This window comes from Ascaphus truei, assembly GCF_040206685.1.
Source record: "Ascaphus truei isolate aAscTru1 chromosome 3 unlocalized genomic scaffold, aAscTru1.hap1 SUPER_3_unloc_1, whole genome shotgun sequence".
Taxonomy (NCBI): Eukaryota; Metazoa; Chordata; class Amphibia; order Anura; family Ascaphidae; genus Ascaphus; species Ascaphus truei.
The window spans coordinates 835273-860927 of NW_027453821.1; the positions used below are offsets into that span (position 1 = coordinate 835273).

A 25655-nucleotide genomic window follows, 5' to 3' on the forward strand; every position below is an offset into this window, starting at 1 on the left:
GGCTTCTTCACCTCTCGCCCCGCGGCATCATGTACAGTCACGCTGTATTCTCTGGGTACTCCTCGCTCATTGCAGTATACTACCTTATGCATATATACACTGCGCCCTATCTTCCAGACCCGCATAAGTTGAGCTACCCTCTGCTCGGCCTGTATCCCCTTAATGGCTCCCCCTTTCTCTATGATATAATATTGGATATCATTTTTGAGCCATCTCTCCCTATTCTCCTCTATCTCTCTCATTAGAGGTTCAGGGACGTAAGGGTAATCAAGCCCATGGGACTTCCTATACTTCGCCGCAATAGCCCGTTCAGCTCGACACGACCTGGTCAAGCCACCTTGCCCAGCCGCTCCGGGCAACACCCATGACAGGGGCTCATACGTTTCTACCGGATCATCCAACCCTGCGGACCCCTTAGGTATAACAAGGCCTGCCTGGATTCGATCCCACCTTACCCTTAGGGCCCTAAGGTATGACTCGTCGTCAAAGTCACCGGCAGCCCACCAGTGATCAACCACCCCCTCCCTCTCTAAAATAAAGCGGGTGCGGTCGAACCATGATACATACCCCTCGTACAATGGGGCCCACCACCTAGTCTCCTTCCGTTCCTCGGAGCTAGGATCTGTACTCTCTTCTATGGACTCCTCATCAGGCCCACCAGAAGACACCCCGGATGTACCCTCAGATCTCTCATTAACTCTTTTATACTGAGAGGTGTTTCGTACTGTGATACTAAGCCCACTAGGACAATCGCTAGATACAGACACTTGCCTAGACATACTCCCTCCTCCCTCCGACCCATCATCCGACGTACCCAAGTCCAGGCTTCCAGTCCGATCATCGGAAGGACCCCGTGACTCCCCGGACAACCCTAAGCTGGAACTGGACCCAAATAAAATAGTGACGGGTACAGGGGCTTTAACTAGGGCCTTGGGGCTAACCTTGGGTGTGGATGGGGTTTGGGGACGGGACCGAACAGTAGGTACTGACAGGGTTTCGACCTGCTCTCCAGCGATACCTGTCTTGACGTCGCCACAAAGTCCATCTTTATGCTCAACAGCGGAGCTTCTGGGGTTGCAGTTCAAACGTCCGTTCCCCCTGGTAGTAGGGGATCGTTTCCCGCTGCTTGACCTCAGAGGCGGCACCATCTCCCACTCGGGGCCTCCCTGGTCCGCCTGCACCACTTCCGCACACGCACGTGCTGCGACGCCATCTTGGGATGGATCCCCAAGCGAGATCTCTTCCTCCACCATGACATCCGGCAACGCCCGTCTGCTGCGCGATCCAGTCTGGCTCTGGACTCGCTCCTCCGGCTCTTCCTCCCCTCGGTTCTGCAACAGGCACGGTGTCTTAGCACCTCGCAGGGTCGGGGTTGATCGACCCGCCTCCGATCCACTAGTCACCACGGCAGTGGGACTCCGGCGATCGGGAGGTCGCGGTACGGGAGACTCTCGACTCCGCGTCTCCACACCACGAGGAAGTTCGTCTCTCGATGGCGTACCAATGGTATGACAATCACGCCTGATGACTGTCTTACTCGCCAGCCTTGCACACTCCTCGTCCGAGGATTCCAGTTTGCAATTCGGCCGAGGCATCCCGGTAGGAGACCGGCGATGGGCTCCTCGGTGATCACCTCTCCGATGACTGGATTTCTCTATCGGAAGCACTAATGATGGCTCCGACTCTGCGGGACTGGCACTCTTGTTCCAGAGAGCTCCCGGCTGTTCTTCTCTTGGAATCGGGACATTCCCGGCCACTCCCACCGCCTGCACCGGTACGAATGTGGTCATTGGCCACATGTACTGCAGTCCGCAGTGGGGACATCGGGCCTCGCTGCCCACGGCTCCGCCCGGCAGTCTGCACTGCAGGCAAAGACACGCCACAGTCTCCACACCCTCCACACGGATTATCAGGAAGCCTCCTGGAGCCGAATAAGGGTGAGTGGAAATCACAGGACCTTGGTCCACTTTGTCAGCAGCTTCAGCCATCTTTACCAGCGGAGGCACTCGTCTCAGAGGTCTATACTGATCAATGGCTCTTCGCAACTGAAAGGCATGGGCTGATGTAGCAACCCTCCCTCCCATTTTCTCTGTCGACATCCGGTGTAACCGCAAACCACTCCCCCTGGTTGAAACTAGGGGGATGTCTCGTAGATTTGTAGGCTGACCCAGCACAGGTGCGGAGTGAGTCATAGTCCATGAGGGCGCGGCTCCAGCTTTCGCGCCAAACTCCTCAGCGGGGTGGAGTTTTCTCGTTGGCGCCAATCCTGGCCAACAATTAGCAAACTGCAAAGTTGCAAGACTTTTTGCAGCATGCCCACGCGGCGTCCCGGGGAAGCGGGAACCGCCATCTTGGTAAGCATTGTCCTTTCTTTCATTTAAGGCAGCGTCTGGCTGTTTGTTAATTGGGGTATAACAAAGTCCATTTCGTTCCTCCCATCTAAGCACACTGTCCTGCTCATTATTCTCAGGGGTATCATCCCGAGAACAAAAACACGACAAACACGGCGCAGCCATAGCTTTCACGCCATTCCACAACAAACTCACAAAAGTCTCTTCTGTAGCTTGTTCTTCGTCTGACCGCAATCCTGGACCTTCTGCTCTATGCAGATCCTCCATTCTCGTGGTTCTCTCTCTCTGCCATCCTGGACCTTCTGTTCTGTACAGATCCTCCATTCTGACGGTTCGCTCACCCTGCCATCCTGGACCTTCTGTTCCGTACAGATCCTCCATTCCGACAGGTCTCTCGTGATCGTTGAACACCGATTCTCTGTACGTGGAGCTCCGCTCTGCGGGGCAGCTACCACATCTGTACAATAAACATGCCTTGTGCACCACCTTGTGTACCTAACGTAGATCTGACTCGTGTTTGCACTACCTCAGGCTAGGCTCACTCTTTCTGTGTCTACTGTAACACGTTCCTCCAGTCTGTGCTCCTTGGTAAGTGATCTGGAATGGAGACTAGAATACTCTGGCTCTTCCATGCAGTACTTTGGGCATCGACCTACTTTTGGCTAGCCTAGTGCGGACCCTTCCAGAATTCCTGCTCTCAGTTACCAGTTTACCCCTTCAGGCGTCCCCTGCTAGCGCTACCTCAAGGCGACTAGAACAGCAATAGCCCCCGGCTCCAGACTCACTAACCCCTTACGGATCCCAAGGCGTCTTTGCGGCATGCATCTCCAGCATCTCCCTGACTACCCCTGGCTCCGTCCCACGCAGCACAAAGTGGCAGCAGACACTTCTCTCTTTCCTAATGTGTGCCTAGCAAAAGCCTGTCCTGTTGACAGGTATCTCAGCAGCGCCTCCAATTGTAACGGGTGTTCCCTCTGGCCTGACCCACCCAATCTCATATTGGCCCGTGTAGTCTAACCGGTCCCCCATTACAAGGCGTGTGTGGTGGTGCACCTGCAAGTAACAGGACTCTTGAGTCTCCCGCTTGGTGTTATTAGGGGATGTCATCAGGACAGGTAGCTGAGGTAGTGGGTGCGAGTCCAACTTACTTCATGTGCAGCGCCTCCACCTCATCAGGATCTGTGCTTCCGCAGGGAGATGGTCCTGGTGAGGAACTCCTTCTTGGTGCCATCCACTGTTGAGTAATCTCACACTCACACAGTGGGGTTCTTTTTCTCAAGGACATCTTTATTGCATACAGGGATGTAGCAGACTGCCCCATGCAGCTGCCGGCTCTAGCCGCACATCTCTCCGTGATGTCCCTTTGCCAGGTACGCCCTCCCGTACTGAAGTGGGATTCCCTTTCTCCTAGGGAGATCACCGCTGTGCCAGGTCCCTGGACACAGTGTGGCGTAGACAAACTTAATCTATCACTCTGCTGCCGCTAGTTACTGCACTAGGGTCACAAAAGTGTTACTTCCTCCCGGTACCTTCGGGTTACTATTTCTTCACCAACAACCACACTAACTGTCAGTGTTGTGCCCTTTATACTCCAGGGGGCAGGCGCATCTCTGAGGTCACTATCCAGGGACTCAGAGCATACAGCCACTCCCTTCCTTACACAGGGCACCACACAAGGGTGTGAGGGAAAACCTCCATAACTACTGTTGGCAGGCCTGTATTTACCAGGACTTACTGCCAACAGGGAAGATGTATGCAGTCATTATTATGCATGGCTACACATACAAATTATATATGTATGAAAATGAATTCACTAGGTGAGCTGCCAGAAACAAATGTCAGGTCTTTTAGGGCCACCACCAAACGTCATTAGGGGCCACTGAATATCCAGGAGCCACGGGCATAGAGTAATGAGTACATCTTGTTAATTAAGTAGTGATAAAGTATATTATGTAGAGTATTTTTCATTAGTAATTTGCTTTCAGTAATTTGATTGACAGATTGAAATAATTTGAGTTCTTTTTTTTTTTTTTTTTTTTCTACTTTTAGAGAATTGCCTGAATGAGAAGCAGATCTGGAGCGCTGATATGTCCAGAAGCAGGTTCATTCCTCCCAGTCCGAAAGAGTCAAAAACCAATGATTCCTGCCACATGTTGGACACGTGCAATGAGCCAATGCCTCCTTTTAATTGTACAGAGTGGGGCAAGCAGTTAACTACTAAGGGCCTCAGACACCATAATATTCATACAGACGAGAAACCTTTCACGTGTGCAGAGTGTGGGAAAAGCTTTTCACAAAATAGTTACCGCCTGAAACATGAGAAGATTCACACAGGAGATAAACCTTTTACATGTACAGAGTGTGGGAAAAGCTTTTCACAAAATAGTTACCGCCTGAAACATGAGAAGATTCACACAGGGGAGAAACCTTTCATGTGTACAGAGTGTGGGGAAAGCTTTTCACAAAATAGTGCCCGCCTGAAACATGAGAAGATTCACACAGGGGAGAAACCTTTCATGTGTACAGAGTGTGGGGAAAGATATTCTCGGAAGTGCAGCCTCCTCAGACACCAGAGTAGTCACACAGGGGAGAAACCTTTCACATGTACAGAGTGTGACAAACAATTCCCTACTCAGGGCAGGCTCCACAGACACCAGCGGGTTCATACAGGCGAGAAACCTTTCACGTGTGCAGAGTGTGGGAAAATCTTTTCAACGAAGAGCGAAGTCCTCAGGCATGAGATGATTCACACAAGAGAGAAACCTTTCACATGTACAGAGTGTGGGAAACAATTCATTGAAAAGTACAGACTCCTCATCCACCATAGGAGTCATACAGGGGAGAAGCCTTTCACATGTACAGAGTGTGGCAAACAATTCACTACTCAGAGTGGCCTCCACAGCCACGTGAGGGTTCATACAGGTGAGAAACCTTTCACATGTACAGAGTGTGGCAAACAATTCACTACTCAGAGCGGCCTCCACAGCCACGTGAGGGTTCATACAGGGGAGAAACCTTTCACATGTACAGAGTGTGGGAAAAAATTCTGTTCTCAGAGCATCCTCCAAAGCCACGAGCGGGTTCATACAGGGGAGAAACCTTTCACATGTACAGAATGTTGTGTAAGCTTTTCGTGCAAGATCAGCCTCCTCGCACACCACCGGATTCACACAGGGGAGAAAGCTTTCACATGTACAGAGTGTGGGAAAGAATTCACTCTAAAGAGCAGTCTCATCAGACACCATAGGATTCACACAGGGGAGAAACCGTTCACATGTGCAGAGTGTGGGAAAAGCTTTTCATGGAAAATCACCCTCCTCCTCCACACCAGGACTCATACCGGTGAGAATGCCTTCACATGTACAGAGTGTGGGGAACATTTCAGTTCTCAGAGAAGCCTTCTCAGCCACGAGCGGATGCATCCAGCGGAGAACACTTTCACATGTGCAGAGTGTGGAAAAAGCTTTTCATGGAAAATCAGCCTCCTCACCCACCAGAGGATTCACACAGGGGAGAAACATTTCAAATGTACAGAATGTGGGGAACAATTCATTCAATTAAGCAGTCTCCTAAAACACCAGAAAATTCATACAGGGGAGACACTTTTCACATGTACAGTATGTGGGAAAACCTTTTCACGGAACAGTCACCTCCTCAGACATGAGAGGATTCATAAAGATAAGAAACCATTTGCTTGTTCAGAATAGGGTTGGACAATAAACAGGTAGCATAGCAATACCACAGTAATAAAATTGGACTGTAACATAATGTTTAATATTATTTTTCAACTATGGTATTCCTGTCTGCTGGCTGAAGAGAACTGAGTGGGGGCAGGTCAGGCTGAGAGAAGAGTGGGGTTAGGGCGGGTCTGGCAGAGAGAAGTGTGGGCATGGGCCTTGCTGAGAAAAGAGTGGTGGTGGGTCTGGCAGAGAGAGGAGGTGGTGGGTTTGGCAGAGAGGAATGGGCACGTCTGGCAGAGAGGAGGGTGCAGATTTGACATAAAGAAAGGAAGAGGCGGGTCTGGCAGAGCGGAAAGGGGGTGGGTCTGACATAGTAGGGGGGAAATCTGGCAGATGGAGTGGGGTGGGTGTGGCAGGGAGAGAGAGAACAGGGCAGCTATGGCAGAGCAAAGAAGGGGGCTGGTCAGGCAGAGGGATAGAAGAAGGGGGGTAGTCTAGCAGAGGGGTGGGTCTGGCATGGAGGAGAGGGGGAAAATCTGTCAGAGAGGAGGAAGTGGGCCAGGGAGAGGAGGGGGATGGTCTGGCAGAAAAAGGAGAGCATGAGCCTTGCAGAGAGAGGAGGTGGCGGGTCTGGCAGATATAGAGGAGGTAAATAAACATATTTAAGGGAAATAATTGATGTGTAGGAAAGTTAGAACAAGTGAATTGGGGAGGCGCATGCGTGATGGATAGGTGAATGGAGGCTTAAGTGTGGAACTCCATCCCTACTGGCTCTATAAGCAAACATAAATGGCAATAAAAATGACCAGACAACACAGAAGAGAGAAGATCCCGTAATCGGAGCACCACAGGATGACCATGAGGTCGCAGTCCAAGAGAGGAGCCCCCGTATTAACCGATTATTTCCAGAAAAGGGAAATGGAGCGAGTGGGAGGCTCAAGTGCACACAAACATACTGATGGCTTCAATTCAGAGAGTGACAGATCAGATCAAAGGAGGTCATGCGAGAGACCAGAATTTGGTCACAAGAAGTGACCTCAAAGAATTTTGCAAAGAGATGAAGTCCTTTGTCCAGAAAGAACTGTGGGAAATGAGAAAGGATATTGACAGCTTGGAGTTGAGAACTGACACCCTTGAAACAAAACTTGATGCTACCTTAAAAGCCCTGCAAAAGACGGACAAAACCATTACCCATTTAAAATTCATGGTTCTGGAGTTAGTGAATAAGCAGGAAGACTCCGAGAACCGTGATAGATGAAATAACTTACGGCTCAGAAGGTTTTCAGAGACCATCACGGACCCGGGGGAATACACTACAAAATGGCTAACGCACATGTTACCTGACAAGCCTATAGTGGGCGTCCATCTTTACAGGTGTCATAGAGCTCTCCGCTCTAAACCACAACCGGGGGACACCCCCAGGTATATAATTTTCCGTTTTCACTATTTTAAAATAAAGGGCTATATTTAACAAATTACCAGAGCTACTAAGAACTTTGAATTCGAAGCAATAAAACTGCAGCTCTTCACGACCTATCTCCCACCACCTTATCCAAAAGAAGGAGGTAAAGACGGTTTAGGGTGCTCAAACCCCAGGTAATTCCATCCAATGCAAAATAGCAATAAGGCACTAACCCTGGAGATACCAGTGGGAGTGGGTAGGTAAACCATAGACCTGTAAGTAACCAAATGATGGTTGTCAATACTCAACTATAACAGTCTAAACCATAAACCCACTCACGTCATCTCCAGGAGTGATTACTGGCCGGATACAGCAAGTAGAAAAAAAAACGAATGGCGCACAACCAGGGAGCCAGGTGTAAAGCCAAAAGGACCCGTTGGTCCGAAACGCGTAGGAGGTTCCTGCTTTTGTCCCCCAAGGGGTGAATTTGTCTCCTACCATGCACTGAATAAAGGTAACCTTTTGGCTTTACACCTGCTCCCTGGCTGTGCGCCATTCGTTTTTTTTTCAAAAGAAGGAGCCTGTTGCCGGTTACTAAGACCCTCCGAAACAAGGGAATTCGTTATTGGTGGTTGTTCCCCTTCGGCTTGATGGCGTTAAAGAATGTTGCCATGGTCACCATGAGGCAGGCAGAAGAGGGAAAGATATTTCTTAAAAAACTTGGCCTGAAGTCAGCCGCCTCCCCCGCCCCCCAGCCCTCCTCACCGTGCTCCAGAAGACGACCCGGCTCCAGAAACGGCGTGGCAGCAAGTGCGAGCTTCGGGGCGTGGAAGAAAAGACTGATTTGAAAACAATTAAGACCAATTAAGCTCTTAAAGGGGACTTACCCGGGAGCTGCAGTTGGAAGCTGTTTGAAGCATTCCTTGTTTCCAGTTCACACCACTTCTAGTGTCAGCGGCGAAAAGAACGGCCATTTTGGTCCCTGGCAGAAGAGATGTCAGCGCAGATGGTGAGATGCTCAGCGGGTGCCGCGGCGGTGAGACATCAACCCAAAGCAGTGAGGCTTCTTCATGGGAAATGCAGAGATCCAGGTTGTTCCAGCAATAAAAGATAATTGTAATTAAAAGGGAGGTAGAAAAGGCGGTGAAGCAGACGGAGGTCTTAGGTGACGGAGGGGGGAACTATGGGTACAATCGGGAGCAGCGGAGGGTATCTACTGTTTGAGCGGTGGAGGTGGTTGGATCACTCAGGAGTCAATGGGGGCCAAGGGGTGGGGGGAAATGGAGGGAGATGGGGTGGGAAGCTGTGTTTTGCCCACAATTCTTCAGGGGCCAGGGTCCGCTTAAGGGTATTGGAAATATATTGCCCTATACAACGGGGCTTGTAGGCGCACAGGGGGATGAGGTATAGAGATGGACGGTGTACCAGGGGGTTGCAATCTTGAAGGAAGGATGTGGGGGACGCTCTCCCCCATTCTCTGGTTAAGACGGTGGGGAGGTATGGTTGGTATCCACCTGAGCTGGCCCAATATAGAGTTATCCTTGCCGGGACTACACTATTTCTGACAGGGACGGAAAGTTGCGGCCTGAGGTCTTGACGCCGTCTGCAGGGGGTCAGATGAAGAGGAGAACTCTCTGCAACAATACCGAAAACCGACAGGCAGTCACGGATTGGGAAACTGGTACTCTCTATTTTCAGTAGCTATTTCTGCACGGTGGGTTGAGTTCGCTAGAGGTGCCACTTAGGAATGGGGGTGGTGGGTAGAACACAGAAGGTTGAGCTGCTGGCGGTATAGTGAATTGCCCTCGGGTAGTGATGAAACAAATAGTGGGTCACGATAGGCACTCTACCCTATCAATGCTCTTACAAACTGTTACATTTAGGGGTGTTAAACAAATATAATCACTGCGCTTCTCCATGTAAAGAGCATGCAGCTAGTGAAGGAAATGGCCATACAAATGTGCAAAACAGAAAGTGAATCCCTGCGCTTCTCCCATAGGGATAGCAATCAATGGGGAATATATATATATGTATGGTGTAAATATCTATAAGAAAAAAGGAGACTTTTGGTATACATCCTTTGATCAAATAATGCCAAGCCTGCTAACCACGTCAAGGTAAGTCTCTTTAGCAGGTCCCTACGCTAAATGCATACTAGTGTTATGTGAAATAAGCCCAGAAGGGGTTAAAATATCAAAGCATATGCTTGTATAACCTACTGCACCGACACACTTTATTCGAGCAAATACCCGGTATGTACCTGGCAGATACCTGGAATGCGCCGCTCCTCACCTCTGACAAGCCCCGTTGTGTTTGCCTTCCCAGCCTGGGTTCATGCCTGGCTGATGGGCGGCTGATCTGTTAAATGATAATGATTAGGATTTAATAGGCTGCAATGCTTCGCGTGTCTACCAGATGGCATAAATTCATGAATTGTAATGCAGTATATATATATGTAGTGTGCAGTATTGCAGCCAACGGGAATAAAATGCTTCAATCCCTGCCGGAAAATAACTCAATGCACTCGGGCAGAAAACAGTCACAAACCTCAATACACCCGGGTATACCCGAATTCGTGGGACTAGCCGAGCTCGAATAAAGTGTGTCGCCAGTGTAGTGCAATTAAAAACTGGTATATACCAGTACAGATACTCACATGTAAGTGAAGTGAAATAAGGGGACCTTGCTAGGAGATTATATACCTAGAAGAGGAGGGGCTGGCCTGCCACAAACTGCTCAATAAGCAGTTGCAGGTGATTGGCTAAATATATTCAATTACACCATAGTAGTGTTGCCCTCTAGGAGCGTGCTGCAAAGGATTAAAATCGGCCCATTTGTTGGGCCGATTTTAATCCTTTGCAGCACGCTCCTAGAGGGCAACACTACTATGGTGTAATTGAATATATTTAGCCAATCACCTGCAACTGCTTATTGAGCAGTTTGTGGCAGGCCAGCCCCTCCTCTTCTAGGTATATAATCTCCTAGCAAGGTCCCCTTATTTCACTTCACTTACATGTGAGTATCTGTACTGGTATATACCAGTTTTTAATTGCACAAGGTTATACAAGCATATGCTTTGATATTTTAACCCCTTCTGGGCTTATTTCACATAACACTAGTATGCATTTAGCGTAGGGACCTGCTAAAGAGACTTACCTTGACGTGGTTAGCAGGCTTGGCATTATTTGATCAAAGGATGTATACCAAAAGTCTCCTTTTTTCTTATAGATATTTACACCATACATATATATATATTCCCCATTGATTGCTATCCCTATGGGAGAAGCGCAGGGATTCACTTTCTGTTTTGCACATTTAGGGGTGTTGTTGTGTGATCCAGCAGGAATTCCCAGAAGAGTAGGCGACCCCCAGGCTACACAAGAGGGCTACTGGCGCTACTAATATATAAAATAATTTACAAAAAAACATAGATATAAGAGTAGAGGCATCTAGATACTCACCGTCGGAGCACAGTTCCAAGGAGGGTACTGTATCTCTAACTGCAGGTCGGAAAGTGAGGTTTGACCATACACAAAGCAGTCCTCAGTGCACTAGGGGATAAGGTAGTCTGCAGTTAAGTGGATTTTGGAAAAGGAGATTTGTCTGGAGGTCATGCTGGATTGCATCCATAAGATTATAAAGTGATGAAGTTCAGGGGTTTATATGTGTTCAATTGTTCATGTGTTCATAAGTTAATCTATTGTAAAGTGCCGTATTATGTGTATTTGAATGTATTGTTTACCGAACTGCCAAAGTGGGACCACCTCGTCCGGTCGCCTGCACCTCAAGATGTGTATCATGGAGGTTAAGCAGATACACGACCAAGTCCCTTGTGATTCGGAGGTCCGGGTTTGGCTGGACCACTGGTCACCTTTACTAGGTGCAACAGGAATTAGACACATCCCAGGGGCAAAAAAGCTAGATTTGCCCACGGGCAAAACTGGCTCTTCCAAGTTGTTCCCTCTCTCTCCCAATCCCCTCACTCACCCTAAATTATCTGTGGCGTTAGGTTCCTCCTTCGCATACAATAGCATGGTTCTCTCCCCCAGGCACTCGGGGAAAATAGTCTCATATCCATTCTTGAGTCGGTCAGTTACACACTTTACACTTGAGCTTACAAGGCTGGCTAATCTAAAATGACTGAACGTTATATCTCACAATGTGAAAGGCCTGAATAGCCCGGGTAAGCGCCGAGTGGCGATAGCGGATTATAAAAGAAAACATGCAGACGTGGTACTACTCCAAGAGACACACTTTAGCACAAAAAGTGCACCCAGATATATAGATAAAATGCCAACAAAAAAAAGAGTCACAGAACTTGTCCACAATAACTTCCCTTTTATAGAGGAGTTGGTCAAAAAAGAGAGGGACGGGGCGGTTCCTGGTGGTGGTGGGTTCGGTGCATGCTCAGCCTTTGACTCTAGCAACAATCTACGCCCCACGTGAGCACAATCCCGCTTTCTGCAAGAAATTCTATCAGACACTGAATAAAGTAGCAAAAGGTAACATAATATTGGCCGGGGATTTTAACATAGCACTCAACACAAGGTTAGTCAGATCCGGCCCACACTGGACCAGTAGCAGATGCACCTTGAGTGCACTAGTCATTTGTCTGAGGGAAAACCAACTGGTAGATATCTGGAGGGAACTCCACCCACTCGAGAGAGATTATACCTTCTCGCACCCCCAAGCAACATACAGTATAGTAGAATTGATTACTTCTTTGTCTCAAGCAGACTGGTTCTGAAGATCTCCCAGGCAGAGATCCATGATATTTCATGGCCAGATCATGCACATTGATTAGTATAACAGCAAATCGAAAGCGAGAGAGAATTGCGAAGATAGTTAAGTTGCAGGCCAAATTAAAAGCTTTAACAGATACTCATAAACAAAGTTCTAACCCAGAGATCCTAAATGAAGTGAAAGATGTCAAAACGGAGCTAACTCTTCTCCCAGCCTCCCAGGCAGACAATGCTTTGAGCTGGTCAAAGAGGAAGTTTCATGAGAAAGCTAACAGGCCAGATGCCATGCTAGCTAATAAATTACGGAATAATCAACCAAACTATAATATTCAGGCGATACTTTTAAAGTCAGGAGCCACCACGGCCAACCCAAAGTCAATAGTGGAGGAGTTTATATGATTCTATGAGGATCTCTATAATGGGGAAAAAGTGGCACATAATGATAGCACAAAAAGAGCACTAAGGGATTTCCTGAGGAGCTCTAACCTGCCGAGGCTGAGTGGTTCGGAGAGGGAGACTTTGGAGGAAAATGTCACAATGGAAGAACTAGTACAGGTCGTTAAAGACTTAAAACCATCGTCAGCCGCGGGCCCAGATGGTTTCTTGAATCTCTATCATAAAAAATTCATTAAATTCCTAGCTCCGTTCCACCTCTGGATGTTCAATTCGGTGTTGGAAGGATCCCCTTTCCCGGTAACAGATGCTCCAAGCGTCCATCTCTGTAATACATAAACCAGGAAAAGATCCCCTGGCTGTAAAAGCTATAGACCAATTTCCCTAATAAATACAGACATCAAAATGTACGCTACATTGTTGCCCAATCGACTGAGTCACATCCTGCCTAGACTGATGTATCCAGATCAAATTCAGATTTATTAAGGAGCGCTAAGCAGCAGACAACACTCAACGAATTATTGATCTGATAGATATAGCCAATACAAAGAAGATACAGGTTATGATGTTGAGTCTAGATGCAGAAAAAGCCTTTGACAGGATTGATTGGCCATACTTAAAAGCCATGCTTGGAGCCTTCGGTTTCAGGGATAGATTGGGAAACGCCATCCTGTCATTATACTTGAGCCCGGCCGCTAAAGTAAGTCACCAGGGATTCCCATTGGATCCTTTCAAAATCAAAAGTAGCACAAGACAGGGTTGCCCCCTTTCACCCCTCTTGTTTGCCCTATGTATGAAACCATTCGCGGCCCAGATTCAAAATTGCCCAGACATCTAGAGAATTGAAGTTAACACGCAAATTCATAAAGTGGCTTTATACTGTATGCTGATTACATAGAAAAACAGAAAAGACACAGCGCAAAACGCTCATAGTGTAATAAAAATTATATTGACATAAATGACAAAAGGTGAGTATTAAGCGTACTTCAATAAAGTGTAAAACAAACAGTTTCGGGATATTGTTACCCAAACACCACAGGAAACCGGAACAGATGTCCTCGCATGGATATGGACACTGGTGCCTCTTGTACACAGTCCTGTTGGGGTAAGTAGGAAGCCTTTGAAAGTTCTACTCCCACGACACGGATTACACGTGTGCTGCTGTCCCATGCAATGCTTTTTGGCAAAGCGGAGCTCCACGCCAGCTAGGTTCTCTCTCTCCCCTCCGTGCAGAACACTTCCGGGTTGATGACGTCACCGCGGGGAAAAAACACAGATTTTGGCGCCGTTTTCGCTGGGGCTGCTCGCGTGATGGGGTAGTTGTTAAAGATCAGACTCTTGACAGTTTTTCCAACGCGTTTCGAAACCCGTGGGTTTCTTCATCAGGGAATAATTATTCCCCTAAAGGGGCCTGTATCTCAGGGGGCACGGGGTCCCCAGACCTAAAACCAACGCGATTCAGCTCCGGAGACCCCCTGCACATGTACAGTATCAATAAAAATGTATTTCAAATAATTTTTATTGTGCCGATGTTTGCGCAGAGAGAGAGCAGCGGATCTCTCTCTGCTGCAAACACATCACGCCCCCGCCGCCCATACAGTAGTATCATTTATGTATATGCATACAGTATACAGTACTTCAGCAAGCCGGAATAAAAAGCTTAAATCCCTGCCGGAAAATAACGCAATGCACTCTGGCAGAAAACGATCAGAAACCTGAATACACCCGAGTATACCCGAATTCGCGGGACTAGCCGAGCTCGAATAAAGTGTGTCGCCAGTGTATTTCCCGCATTATGGGCTCAGGCACATAAGGGTATTCATACCCATGGGACTGTCGGTACCTTGCCACTATGGCTCTGTCGGCTCTAGTCAGCTTTGTGAGCTTACGGCGACCCGCCATGCTTGGCAGTACCCAAAACTCCGGCTCTTCCGGGGCAATTTCGTCATACAGTATACTGGGACGAAGGAGTTTCTGTTCTATCTCCCGGTACCTATGATCTATCTCATCCTCCACCTCCTGTTGCGTGAAGACACCTGCCGCCCACCAATAATCCACTATGTTATTCTTAATGAGCAGGAACCGCATACGGTCCACCCCCTCGTGGTACCTAGTGAACAGGGGTGCCCACCACTTGTCACGGTGCTCGTACTCTGTGGAATGACTAGTGTTCTCTACCTCTGACTCTGCCTGGGATGAGACACCGGACGTCCCCGCCTCTGTAGAGCGCGAGCAATCTCTCCTCCCTTTGGCGTTGATATAAATGGTAGGGTTCATCTTGTGAACCACCTTACTGGTAGACCCAGCCTCTGCTGGTGTGTGGGACCCGCGGCCCCTCCCTCTAGCTGCCGGAGAAAAGGGTACAGGGTTAGGCACAGGTATAACACTGGAATAAGGTATTTCACCATCCGACCCCTCATCGCTCAACTCCCAGTCCCGCAAATCCCTGGAATATTTGGGGTACTTGCTTAATTTATCCCCGCTAGGTCCCGGTGCCAACACTCGTGACGGGGCAGGGGCAGTGGCCGGGGCGATGGAGCTAGGGGCTGGGGCTGGGGAAATGTCCAAGTCATTGTCCAGCAAGCGGGTAATCCCGCGACCAATGGACGCTTTCTTGGATGCTTTCTCCACCATACTTCTCGCTTCTCTGGATAGGCCTCGGCTCTTCAGGGTGGCCAGGGCAGTGGCCGTGGCTACTCTCCGTGAGGAGAACAGCGCCCCCGGCCTTCGTTTTCCGGAAATGACGTCATCAGCGGTGCCCGTAGAATCTCCATCCGCTCCGTGGTCACGCACCGGAAGTGCGTCGAGGACCGTGTAATGGGAGTAATCCCTGTTCAAGTAATGTGCCTTTTATATAGCAGTGTGGTGGTTAACTGCTGGTGGTCAATTAGTGAACACCACCTGCCTGGTCTACATTGCTTACAAAAGCCTGTCTGTTGAAGACAGGAAGTGACTCCTTAGCTCTGACTGAGAGCTGACCTTTGGAGCTGACCAGTCTTGAGCTCTGCACAGCAGAGCTGATTTTAAGACACAGGGAAAACTATTACACCTGAAGCTGAACCAGGAACTGAGAAGATTTTCCCTCCAAGAAACAGATAAGCATTTTATTCTTAAGAGACTGCTTATATATGCTTATTTCATGCTATATGTTTTGGGGCTGCGAGAAATGCTTGACTAAGGGAGATGTGAATTATTGCATAGTGTTTCACTAGAAATACTCCCAAGTGAATAGAAGCTTTGTTCCCCCCCCCCCCTGTGTTTGGATGAATTTCCTGATGAAAAGGAAAAGGCACAATAAAGTCTTATTATAATTTCACATTATAAACGTCTCCAAATTGTGTACCTCTGTGAACGTCCGTCTACATATGGTGTCCGAGGTGGGACAAGAGGTGTCTTTGTAGTTAAAAGACCGGAGATTTTTATGTGAAATTTTTTTGTTATGCTTTTTGCCTACAAACAGTCTGAAAAAAAAAAAAAAACCTCATGCAGCAGAGATCAGAGTTAAAGGGATATACACCACTGAAACCACACTGCACTGAAACTTACAAAACCACAGATGGACTCTTTGCCCCAATCCCTAGAGGAGAAAGACTGCTGAAGTAGCTAAACCTTATTTTGCCTATCACAAAGTGTAATATGGTCATTGAAATAGGGGTTTTGCCTTCCAGTCATAGACAGGGTTCAAGAAGTGAGTCAGCCCTTAAAAAGGGATAGGTGTTTGTTGTTTTCAAAAGTTTCGCTGAAACAGTGAATACAGATGGTGACCCACGAGTGGTACTGATTTTGCAAATAAAGATTGCCACACCGCATAGGGCTACCAGCTGTGAATGGAGTATATGCAGAAAAGTGTGAAAATTGATGCAAGACTGTGCTGAAGCAGGGGAATTTTTAGCAAACAAATGCTGAGTGTAAAATTGCCCTATAAAGGAAAAGGTTTTTCAAAGCCAATTGCTGAGTGTTGAGTCACCCTGCCGGGAATGAAAGAAATAGTCCACTGCAAAGAATGTTTTTTTTTCTGCAAGTAAAAAAAGTATGCCTATTATCTTGGGAGCAAAACAGACACCCAAAGTGTGAAGTGTGAATGTCATAATACCCAAAGATGAGACTGAAAATGACTGAACTCAGGCAGTAAACCAAATTCTGTTGCAGAAGCGGAGGGAATGCACCCAGCAAGTAAATGGTGTATAGCAAATAGATTTTTTTTTACCTAGCAACTGCACATCTTGTATACCTGATAAAAGAAAATGCATGCACAGTACTGCTGATATTGGGAAAAAAAATTACCCAAGAAAGAAAAGTCTACAGAGATGCCTGTGAGAGCTACGACCTCTACAAGCAAAATATGCCCATCTGTAGGACTACCACAATTGGGGGTTCTAGCAAATACAGTGGCAACAGCTGCAATAGCGCCTCCTGAGGTCAGGAAGGAAATTACAACTGATAGCCTAAAAATGGAGGACAAGATGCAGCGTTCCTGTAATGAACCCTACCCCACGGAAGAGTGGCCCTTCCTGTCCAATAAAGAGGAAGACATCTCTTACGGGGAACCCAAACCGAGTCACACCCACAAAACACCCCAAGAATGGTGGGGGTGCCTGAACTCGGCACGTACAGAAAAGACCGCTCCCTTTGACGAATATGATCAGCAGGAGAGAGAGCGGGAGCAGTAGATCACCCAATATTTCTGTCAGCTAAAGCAACTGCAAGAAAAGCCTGCCGTATATAATGAAGCCGCTAAAATTTCAAATGAAGATGGAGACACCAATATCCCTGAAGGGACGGTGTCATCCAAATCAAAAAGGCGGAAAAAGAAAAAGAAAAGCAGTTCTTCACTTACGGTGGAAGGAACAGACACGTCCACAGATCCTGTGGAGGAAAAGGGGGACCGAGTTGCCCTGCAGCCTAGAGAAAATGGAGAATTCGTCCCGCAGTTAACCGAATATCCAGAGGACCCAAGGCAGAAGTCGTGTACCCCAAAGAAGTGTCTGTCCGGTGCCAACAGTGAGGATCCCTCAACCAGTCATCCCAGGGAAGCGGAGCCGGAACCAGTGAGTAACGATCCGTTGACCAGCCCTGAGGACGCCCTGAAAATTGCCAGGCATGACTGTGATCTGCTCTGTGAAGAATTGGGAAGGGAGAGAAAAAATAATGCTGAGCTACAGAAGACTGTGCTCGCAATTTACTCTGCGGCCAAGACCGAATTGGAGGATCTCAAGACTGAGCTAGATACTGCAAAGGCTACTATTTCCGCCATGGATGAAAAGCAGAGCCAATCGGATAAAATAGTGGCTACGCTAAAGCGGAAGTATGAGGAGGCACTGAAGCAGATGACAGTCTTCCAGCAAGAGGTTCACACTCTTCGTATAGAGCTTGATGCCTCACATCATGAGACCAACAGCTGCCGCACAGACCTGGAAGTCTCCAGAAAGGAACTACACAGTCTCACTGAGGAGCTGGACATTGCTAAAGAAACTACTGTCAATCTTGATACAGATCTCAAAGGGCCTCATGCAGTAAGCGTCGATTAAGTGAAATCGGCAAGTTTACCGATTAGTCATGTTAATGGCGATTTTTCCTCTCCGTATGCAGTAAGTGCCGAATACATTCAAAATCAACCCGAAAACAAATCCGCCCACTCTCACGATGATTATCCGATCACACACAGGTGTATCGGCGTGCGTGGCGGGGTGCTGATAGGTTGCCCAATCACAAATCTTGCTGAATCAGGCGAAACAAGCATGTATTGGATTGCGCGCCATATTTAAAGGCAACGTGTACTGCTAATCATTCTCTGTGTTGTTGGGAGTGAGAGAGAGAGAGACGCACAGGGCTGGCTGATTGAACATTTGCATATTGACGGAGAGACTTGTTGTGTATTGGGTGAGCTTTGTCCATTGTTGTTTTGTTTACATCTTTGTCTTGTTTTATATGTGGAAGTGTTTCGTGTGATTGGCTGTACATTAGTTGTCTGTTTTTTGTGAGTGCTGGAAGTATGCCCGCAAAGCGTGGGAAGAGTGATGCTGGTGGGAGTGGGAGTGCTACTCGTGCGAGTACGCGTCGGAGTGAACGTACTGTTCAGGGGAGTGATGTTGCTGGTGCACCGAGTGGTGTTGCTGGGAGTGGGAGTGCTGGTGCTGGGAGTGGGAGTGCTGTTGCTGGGAGTGGGAGTGCTGTTGCTGGGAGTGCTGTTGCTGTGAGTGGGAGTGCTGTTGCTGTGAGTGGGAGTGCTGTTGCTGGGAGTGGGAGTGTTGTTGCTGGGAGTGGGAGTGCTGTTGCTGGGAGTGGGAGTGCTGGTGCTAGGAGTGGGAGTGCTGGTGCTAGGAGTGGGAGTGCTGGTGCTAGGAGTGGGAGTGCTGGTGCTAGGAGTGCTGCTGGTGGCGCAGTTGCTGATGGGGTGTCTGGTGGTGGCGTGCTTGCTGGTGGGCAGCTTTTGGAGGCTCTTCCATTGGAAGAAGGAGAGTCCAGTCAGCACCAGCCAAGCTCTGACCCTAAACCTGCTCGGAAGAAACGTGTGGAGAAGCCACGTAATCCTCGCTTCAATGACCAGGAAAATACAGCTCTTGTCACTGGCATTCTGGAGCACTATGACAGTATATATGGACATTTACTAGGTAAGTGTACCTTTACATTTATTATTCAAATACATGTGATCCTAGGTCATCTGAGTTTTGTTCATATGCAAATATGGGTTCAGAATATCTTTCTATGTTAATTAGTCTGGAAACACAGCTTTTTATCATGCCTTACAAGGACAACTAAACACAGGCGGTCAATTTGCCATAACTGCATACAATATGAATGCAACCTTGCTTACATGTATAGGTTTAGTAGTGAATGCTCATGTGCTTCACATATTACACATAAAACAGCATGTTTGCTATCTCTTGGAACAGCTAGCAGTGTAGGAAACTGGTGCTTCTATTATTAATCATTTACCTCATATATTTTATATGTTTTTCAAGGGCGGACAAGTTCAGCAAGCAGAAAAGAAATGTGGGACACAATAGTCATTGGTGTCAATGCGTGTGGGAATCATGTGAGGGACAAGCGGAATTGTCACAAGAGATTTGATGATATTAGGTCCAAATTGAAAAAGAAAATACAACACCAACGCGTGCATGCTACTGGCACTGGAGGTGGGCCGACACCACAACGTCTCATATTAAGTCCATTGGAGGAGCTGCTTCGGGCAAAATTACTTCCCGTCGTCGTGGAAGGCTTACCTGGTGACCGTGATATAGGAATTTACCCCTCACAATTTCCACCAGGTGAGAAATATTACTGTACTAGGCGTGTCGTTGCTTACAGTTATTTTGCATAGTTACACTGCTTTTTATACTGTCTTCACAATATAAGCATACCTGCATCTATATATGTATATGTCTGATTCTGTATATATATATATCTCAAAATAGACATATATGTTGTAGTCCTACTAAAAGCAGTAACTAATATAGCACGTGCCATTGCGTGCTCATTTACATGTGAATTCCCAAAATGCATTGCTGCAGTGGAAGCAATTGATGGTGGGCGAAGATGGGGAACAACAGGGTAGTACACATGTGTAACACATGTTAATGAGAAATTATTACTAGCTACAGGTACAGAACATAAATATGTATAATATTATTGTGTATTTTATTTATTTTACTCCGACAAACATGACATTACTGCCTATTTTAAGCATGCATCAAATATATTGCATGCAACGGCCTACAAACATCACTTGCACTAACACATCTATAGTTGTTTATGAAAAGGTCCATTTTTGCTTTAAGTCATATACAGACAGCATAATGAGGCACACGTATCATATTTTATGTCATTGTTTTCATAACTTAAAAACTGCACACGACTATTTAGCTCATCTACCATTGTGTTAAAGCAGCTGCAATTAATATCTCATCACAGCATACACTTCAACAGAGGGGGTGGGGTTCAGCACACACACTAATTACAGCCTCATTTTAGGGTCAACTTAGTTCACACCATTTTCACCTGTTTCAAGTAATTGAAAGGTGTGGCTGATTAGGCTTTTTGGGGAAGGGAATACTGTTCTTACAACCTGACTAGCACAACTGAAGTTAATCACACTCATTTGAAAGCTTCACTTTAGCTACTAAATGCCCCAACAACTCATTACTTATCAAAGCGTACGTCACACATTAGTTCACTCATATCTATAGTTGAACTACTATCAACGACACATTATCACACACTGCATGTCTTGTCTTGTTGAGTCACAGCCACATTCAGGTGTGCCACATCTTATATTAATGTACCACACATATCCTCTACCAAAAACAACACTTTTTGCAATATGACCACCTTCATGATAACCATTGTGAATGGTCATCTCATGATAGTTATGTACATTATGATACTGATATCACTACACAACATATGATTTTTATGTACAAATTTTATGTATTTATCCTCACGCATTACTGCAGGAACATAGTATGTTTTATGTTAGGGAACTCAAAAGTTCTAAGTACACAGGCATGTACATTGTTATTACAACTATTTATGTTCACTTTCACACACACATTTTGGGTTAAGGAAATGATGCTGTTAGGTACTCATAAATACAGAACATACAATAACTGTTTGTTCAATATTTACACATGTAAATGTAAAACTTATGTTATTGTTATATATAGTTGCCCCTGAAGGACATGTGTCACCTGAGACTGAACAAGTGTCTTCACCTGGGTCAGCCAGCTCAACACACCTAGAAGGTGAGTGTATCAGTTGGTGGCCATATAATATGTGCTCTTCTATATGTTATGTTGTCATGTTCATTATTTGTTTTGCACATCTTCTTTAAATAGGATTACTTAGTGTCAGTGAAAATGAAGTGTAAGGCAACTTGTATTGTGTTAGTGATGTTAACTATCATGTAGGAGTTGTGAGTTTACAGCAAGTTTTCATTCACTCATATTTCATACTGAGTCCAAACATTATTCTTAAGTCAAGGTAGTTTTTAATGTGAGGTTATAAAACATATGGAAACATGTTAGTTGTTACTTATGACACAGTACAATTACATAGTAACACAGCAGAGATTAACATGCCATTTAATAATGTGTACATTTATTTGTAGAACATGATGAAGAGGATTTTGATGATGATGATGATGATGATGATGATGATGATGATGATGATGCCGCCGCCGCCGCCATAGACACACAAATACAAGCAAGTGACCATGAAGAGGTTCCAATTGAAACTGTTTTACCGCCAAAACGTCCAGCAAATACCACATATGATGCAATTGTAGCTTCTGAGGGAAAAATTGTGGAAGCAGAAAATCGTCGCCATTCTGACCTGATGACAGTGCTGGAAAGGATGATTGCACTGCAGGAAGAAACAGTTTCACAATTGGCACATCTCCACAGAGTCTTCATTGAAGTGCCTAAACAGTTGCAAAAAATCAACACCTCATTCGAAGCATTAGTTGTTCAGCAAACACAAGCTAATTACTGGAGAATGACTAATGTACCACAATTCAACACCTCCCAGCCAGGATCTGTTCATGCAGGTCAGTTTTCACCACATTCATCTGATATTCATTCACCAGGCCCAAATGTTACCGGTCAAGTAGCAGACATTGCTGTGCAGGTTCCTGATGACATCCTACCGCTGCCATATGTACAAATTCAGCAGCAGACACCTACAAAGGAGGCGACAAAAACAAAACAAGACACACATGAAACAGACCAACCATCACTTGTGCAGTGTCTACCAACTTGCTCACATGTGTCAGTGGGCACAAGCCCTGTCCGTGAACAGTCACTACCCAAAAGCCCTGTAGGTGAGTCACTGCCCAAAAGCCCTGTAGGTGAATCGCTGCCCAAAAGCCCTGTAGGTGAATCGCTGCCCAAAAGCCCTGTAGGTGAATCACTGCCCAAAAGCCCTGTAGGTGAGTCACTGGCCACAAGCCCTGTAGGTGAGTCACTGGCCACAAGCCCTGTAGGTGAACAGTCACTACCCAAAAGCCCTGTAGGTGAGTCACTGCCCAAAAGCCCTGTAGGTGAGTCACTGGCCACAAGCCCTGCCCGTGAAGTGCCAGAGGCCACTCAAAGTGGCTCTGTTGTACCTAAAGTTGGTGGCAAAAGAAAAAGGAAAATTCAAGAGACAACAAGCAGGCCTGTTACTCGCTCGCAAAAGGAACAAAAAAAATAAATTTTAAAATTCACAAAATATGTCTTTGGCCTTGTTTTGTTGACTTCAGATTATCTAATTACTATTGTATGTATGCTGAAGACTGTGTTGTTTCCAAACTTTCAAGTATGTTCTTGTACACGTGAAGTTTTGGAAATGTTAACACTCCTAATTAATGAATAGTGTTATAAATATTGATGTATTAATCGTCTGTTCAGTAATGGTCCACCAGGAGCCAGTTGCTAAGTTTAGAGAAGCTGCCATTGACTTTGCAGCAAAACATTGCATTTGGGTGTGTTAATTGATGTAATCATTGCATGTGCATATTATTTTCATGCAATTATAAAAGCACCTATTTAACTGCAAACATCTTTCTTGTACGTGTACAGCAGGATTTTGTGTTAAATATTACTTACCTTTGGTGGCCATTGTAATGTTGTCCTTTAATCATTTATGTGTTCTTGTTTCAAGCACATCTCTGAATTGATACTAATATATATGTATTGATATATGCACACACACACACACACACACACACACTGTGTGTGTGTGTGTGTGTGTGTGTGTGTGTGTGTGTGTGTGTGTGTGTGTGTGTGTGTGTGTGTGTGTGTGTGTGTGTATATATATATAGTACTATCTAAACTGGTATAGATGTATTTACCAAAAATCATACACTTCATGCTTCCTTGTGAAAACACACTATTTTAATAATACAGGCCTAATGTTTGACAACTATACTAAGTGTGAGCCTCTAACATTATTGGGTGCAAACAAATGTTTATTACTTAATTCACTCATGTTTATCACCATTTAAATAGGTTTCATACAAGGTCTACTTACTGCCATCAATATGTTGTGTGTACTCCTGCAATATAAAAAAAAAAAAAAAAGATACATTATATATATATATATATATATATATATATATATATATATATATATATATACACATACATACATATACATATATACACACACACACACACTATACATATAGTACAATATACACTTTATATATATATATATATATTTTTATGAGAGAGATATATTTATATATATATAGATACACACGTATTTAAACTCATGCAGACAGGTAGTTAACCAGAATTTCAAATACACACAGAAATGTATGTGGGAAAAAAACATTTCATTTTGCAGGTGTGTGTATTTACTGATATGGCTGTCTAAGCACTATTTTCACACAGTGCTCTTTGTTATTTTTATAGAAAACTCAATGTTACTGAAATAAGTGTAGGAATGTTTTCACAAACGAGATAAAAAAATGATACATGTTTTTCCCACATTCGCCTATCACTAACCACAAAACTTAAACCAATTAAAAGGACACATCCAATTGGCGTTTGAAATAAGGAGTAAAAGTAGTTACTTTTGTTGACCTTGAAAACGAAACACAGGAATTTGTTAGCCATTGAGCAGAATCATTTTGATGAGCAAAGAAGACAGAACTGCACACATCTTTTGTGCTACTCTGACATGGCTGATGAATTCGTTAACCATATGAATCCCCTCTTAGGTTATAAGTACATGGTTTCAGAAGCAATTTTAAACAGTCGCGGACACAAAGCAAGCACACGCCAAATCTATGATTTGATTCGAGCTAAATATCCTTATTACCAAGACCGTAGGCATGCGCGGAATTTTAATTCCTCAATAAGATTCACTTTATCAACTAATGACTTTTTTGAACGTGTGCAGGATAAGCTAGAACACACCTATGGTTTCTGGAAGATTGCAAAGGAAAAGCATTTTACCCTGAAAGAGGGCACATATATTGTTGTGAAAGGCATATTTATTCCTAATGCCAATAGCAATGGATCCGCTACTACTGTTCCGTGTGAATCGATACCTGCTGCAATATCTGCACCCTCCATTCCTGAAACCCACATTGTACAACAACAAAAGTACTATGATTATGTACCAAGCCTTTCAGCTGAAAATGCATTGGAATGGGAACCAGAAGAAATGAACCTACCTCCCGACCAATTGTTTGAAGAAAGCAGTGGCGATTCCTATGAGCGCTTCATGGAGGAGATGTGTGTCATACTGGATTCAGCGGGTGGGTCAAGCGTGGATGAAAATGCCTTGCATTTCTGGAGCGACCAGTTGCAGCCAGACGAACAGTTAATTCTAGAAGAATGGTAAATATAACAACCGTTATGCGTTGACTGTGCGTTTAAATGTTTTTTTTTTTTTAACCACCATTTTCCCTTTCAATGCGTGGATACAGCGTAACATTGCAGACTGCATAACATGTAGCGATCACAAAGAAATTGTTGCCGAATACAATATACTATAACCTGAAAGAGTAGTACACATTGCTGACGGAATAAATATACGTACTTTCCTATCCCTTTAACCATATTAGCAACATTTTAACATAACTCTAACACATACCTGTTTTGTTATCATGCAACATTTAAAAGCGGGTCCACCGAGGGGCGTGGCCAACTGCAGAGCCGAGAAGACGTGCAGCTCAAGAGCTCCGGGCCCCAAAGCCCCGTAAAGTTTTCACCTTTCCCCTGCAAACCCACAGGGAATTACCCCCAAATACACCAGCGGAAGGCGCGGGCGGCAGAGCTACTAAATAAATAATAAAATTTAAAAAAAAAAAACACCAACCAGCCGGCGGAGAGCACGTAGGGGCCGGGAGACGTGGTGCGGCAGCCATTTTCCCCAGGGGACGGCCCGGACGCGGCTGAGAGCGGCGCTCATCCTTGACCCCACAGTGCGTGGGTGGCCGGGTAAGAAGAGGGACGAGAGGCTGTCTGCCGTTAGTCCCCGGGCGGCTGCAAGTGTGCTACTGGAGGTTGGTGGGGCTGCAGCAGGGAGTTGAGAGGAGCGGGGGCGGCCATTTTGACCCGGCACTCTGCAGAAGTGCCTGCAGAGTGTGCGGACTACC

The 25655-nt window shown here is 45.9% G+C and overlaps 2 protein-coding genes across 2 annotated transcripts in view; both read left to right on the forward strand.

Annotated features, from left to right (window-relative positions):
• The window catches only part of LOC142473302 (uncharacterized), a 94317-nt gene extending 86811 nt beyond the window's left edge, over nucleotides 1–7506 (forward strand). The window contains exon 7 of the mRNA XM_075580499.1: nucleotides 4401–7506. Coding sequence (XP_075436614.1) covers nucleotides 4401–6058 — 1658 coding nt within the window. The 3' untranslated portion in view covers nucleotides 6059–7506. The remainder of the gene's footprint in view (nucleotides 1–4400) is intronic.
• A 7595-nt stretch (nucleotides 7507–15101) lies between these two features.
• Nucleotides 15102–25340, forward strand: LOC142473303 (uncharacterized). The gene is made up of 5 exons (XM_075580500.1): nucleotides 15102–15352; nucleotides 19736–19836; nucleotides 21232–21309; nucleotides 21675–21982; nucleotides 25290–25340. The coding sequence occupies exons 1-5, from the start codon at nucleotides 15102–15104 to the stop codon at nucleotides 25338–25340; spliced, it is 789 nt and encodes a 262-aa protein (XP_075436615.1).
• The last annotated feature ends 315 nt before the right edge of the window (nucleotides 25341–25655 follow it).

Coding starts and splice junctions, on each gene's coding strand:
- LOC142473303 (XM_075580500.1), top strand. CDS start 15,102: ATGGAGCTAGGGGCTGGGGCTGGGGAAATGTCCAAGTCATTGTCCAGC. Junction 19,837..21,231: donor CCCCTCACAATTTCCACCAG/GTGAGAAATATT, acceptor TGTTATATATAG/TTGCCCCTGAAGGACATGTG. Junction 21,983..25,289: donor TCCACAGAGTCTTCATTGAA/GTGCCTAAACAG, acceptor GCAAACCCACAG/GGAATTACCCCCAAATACAC.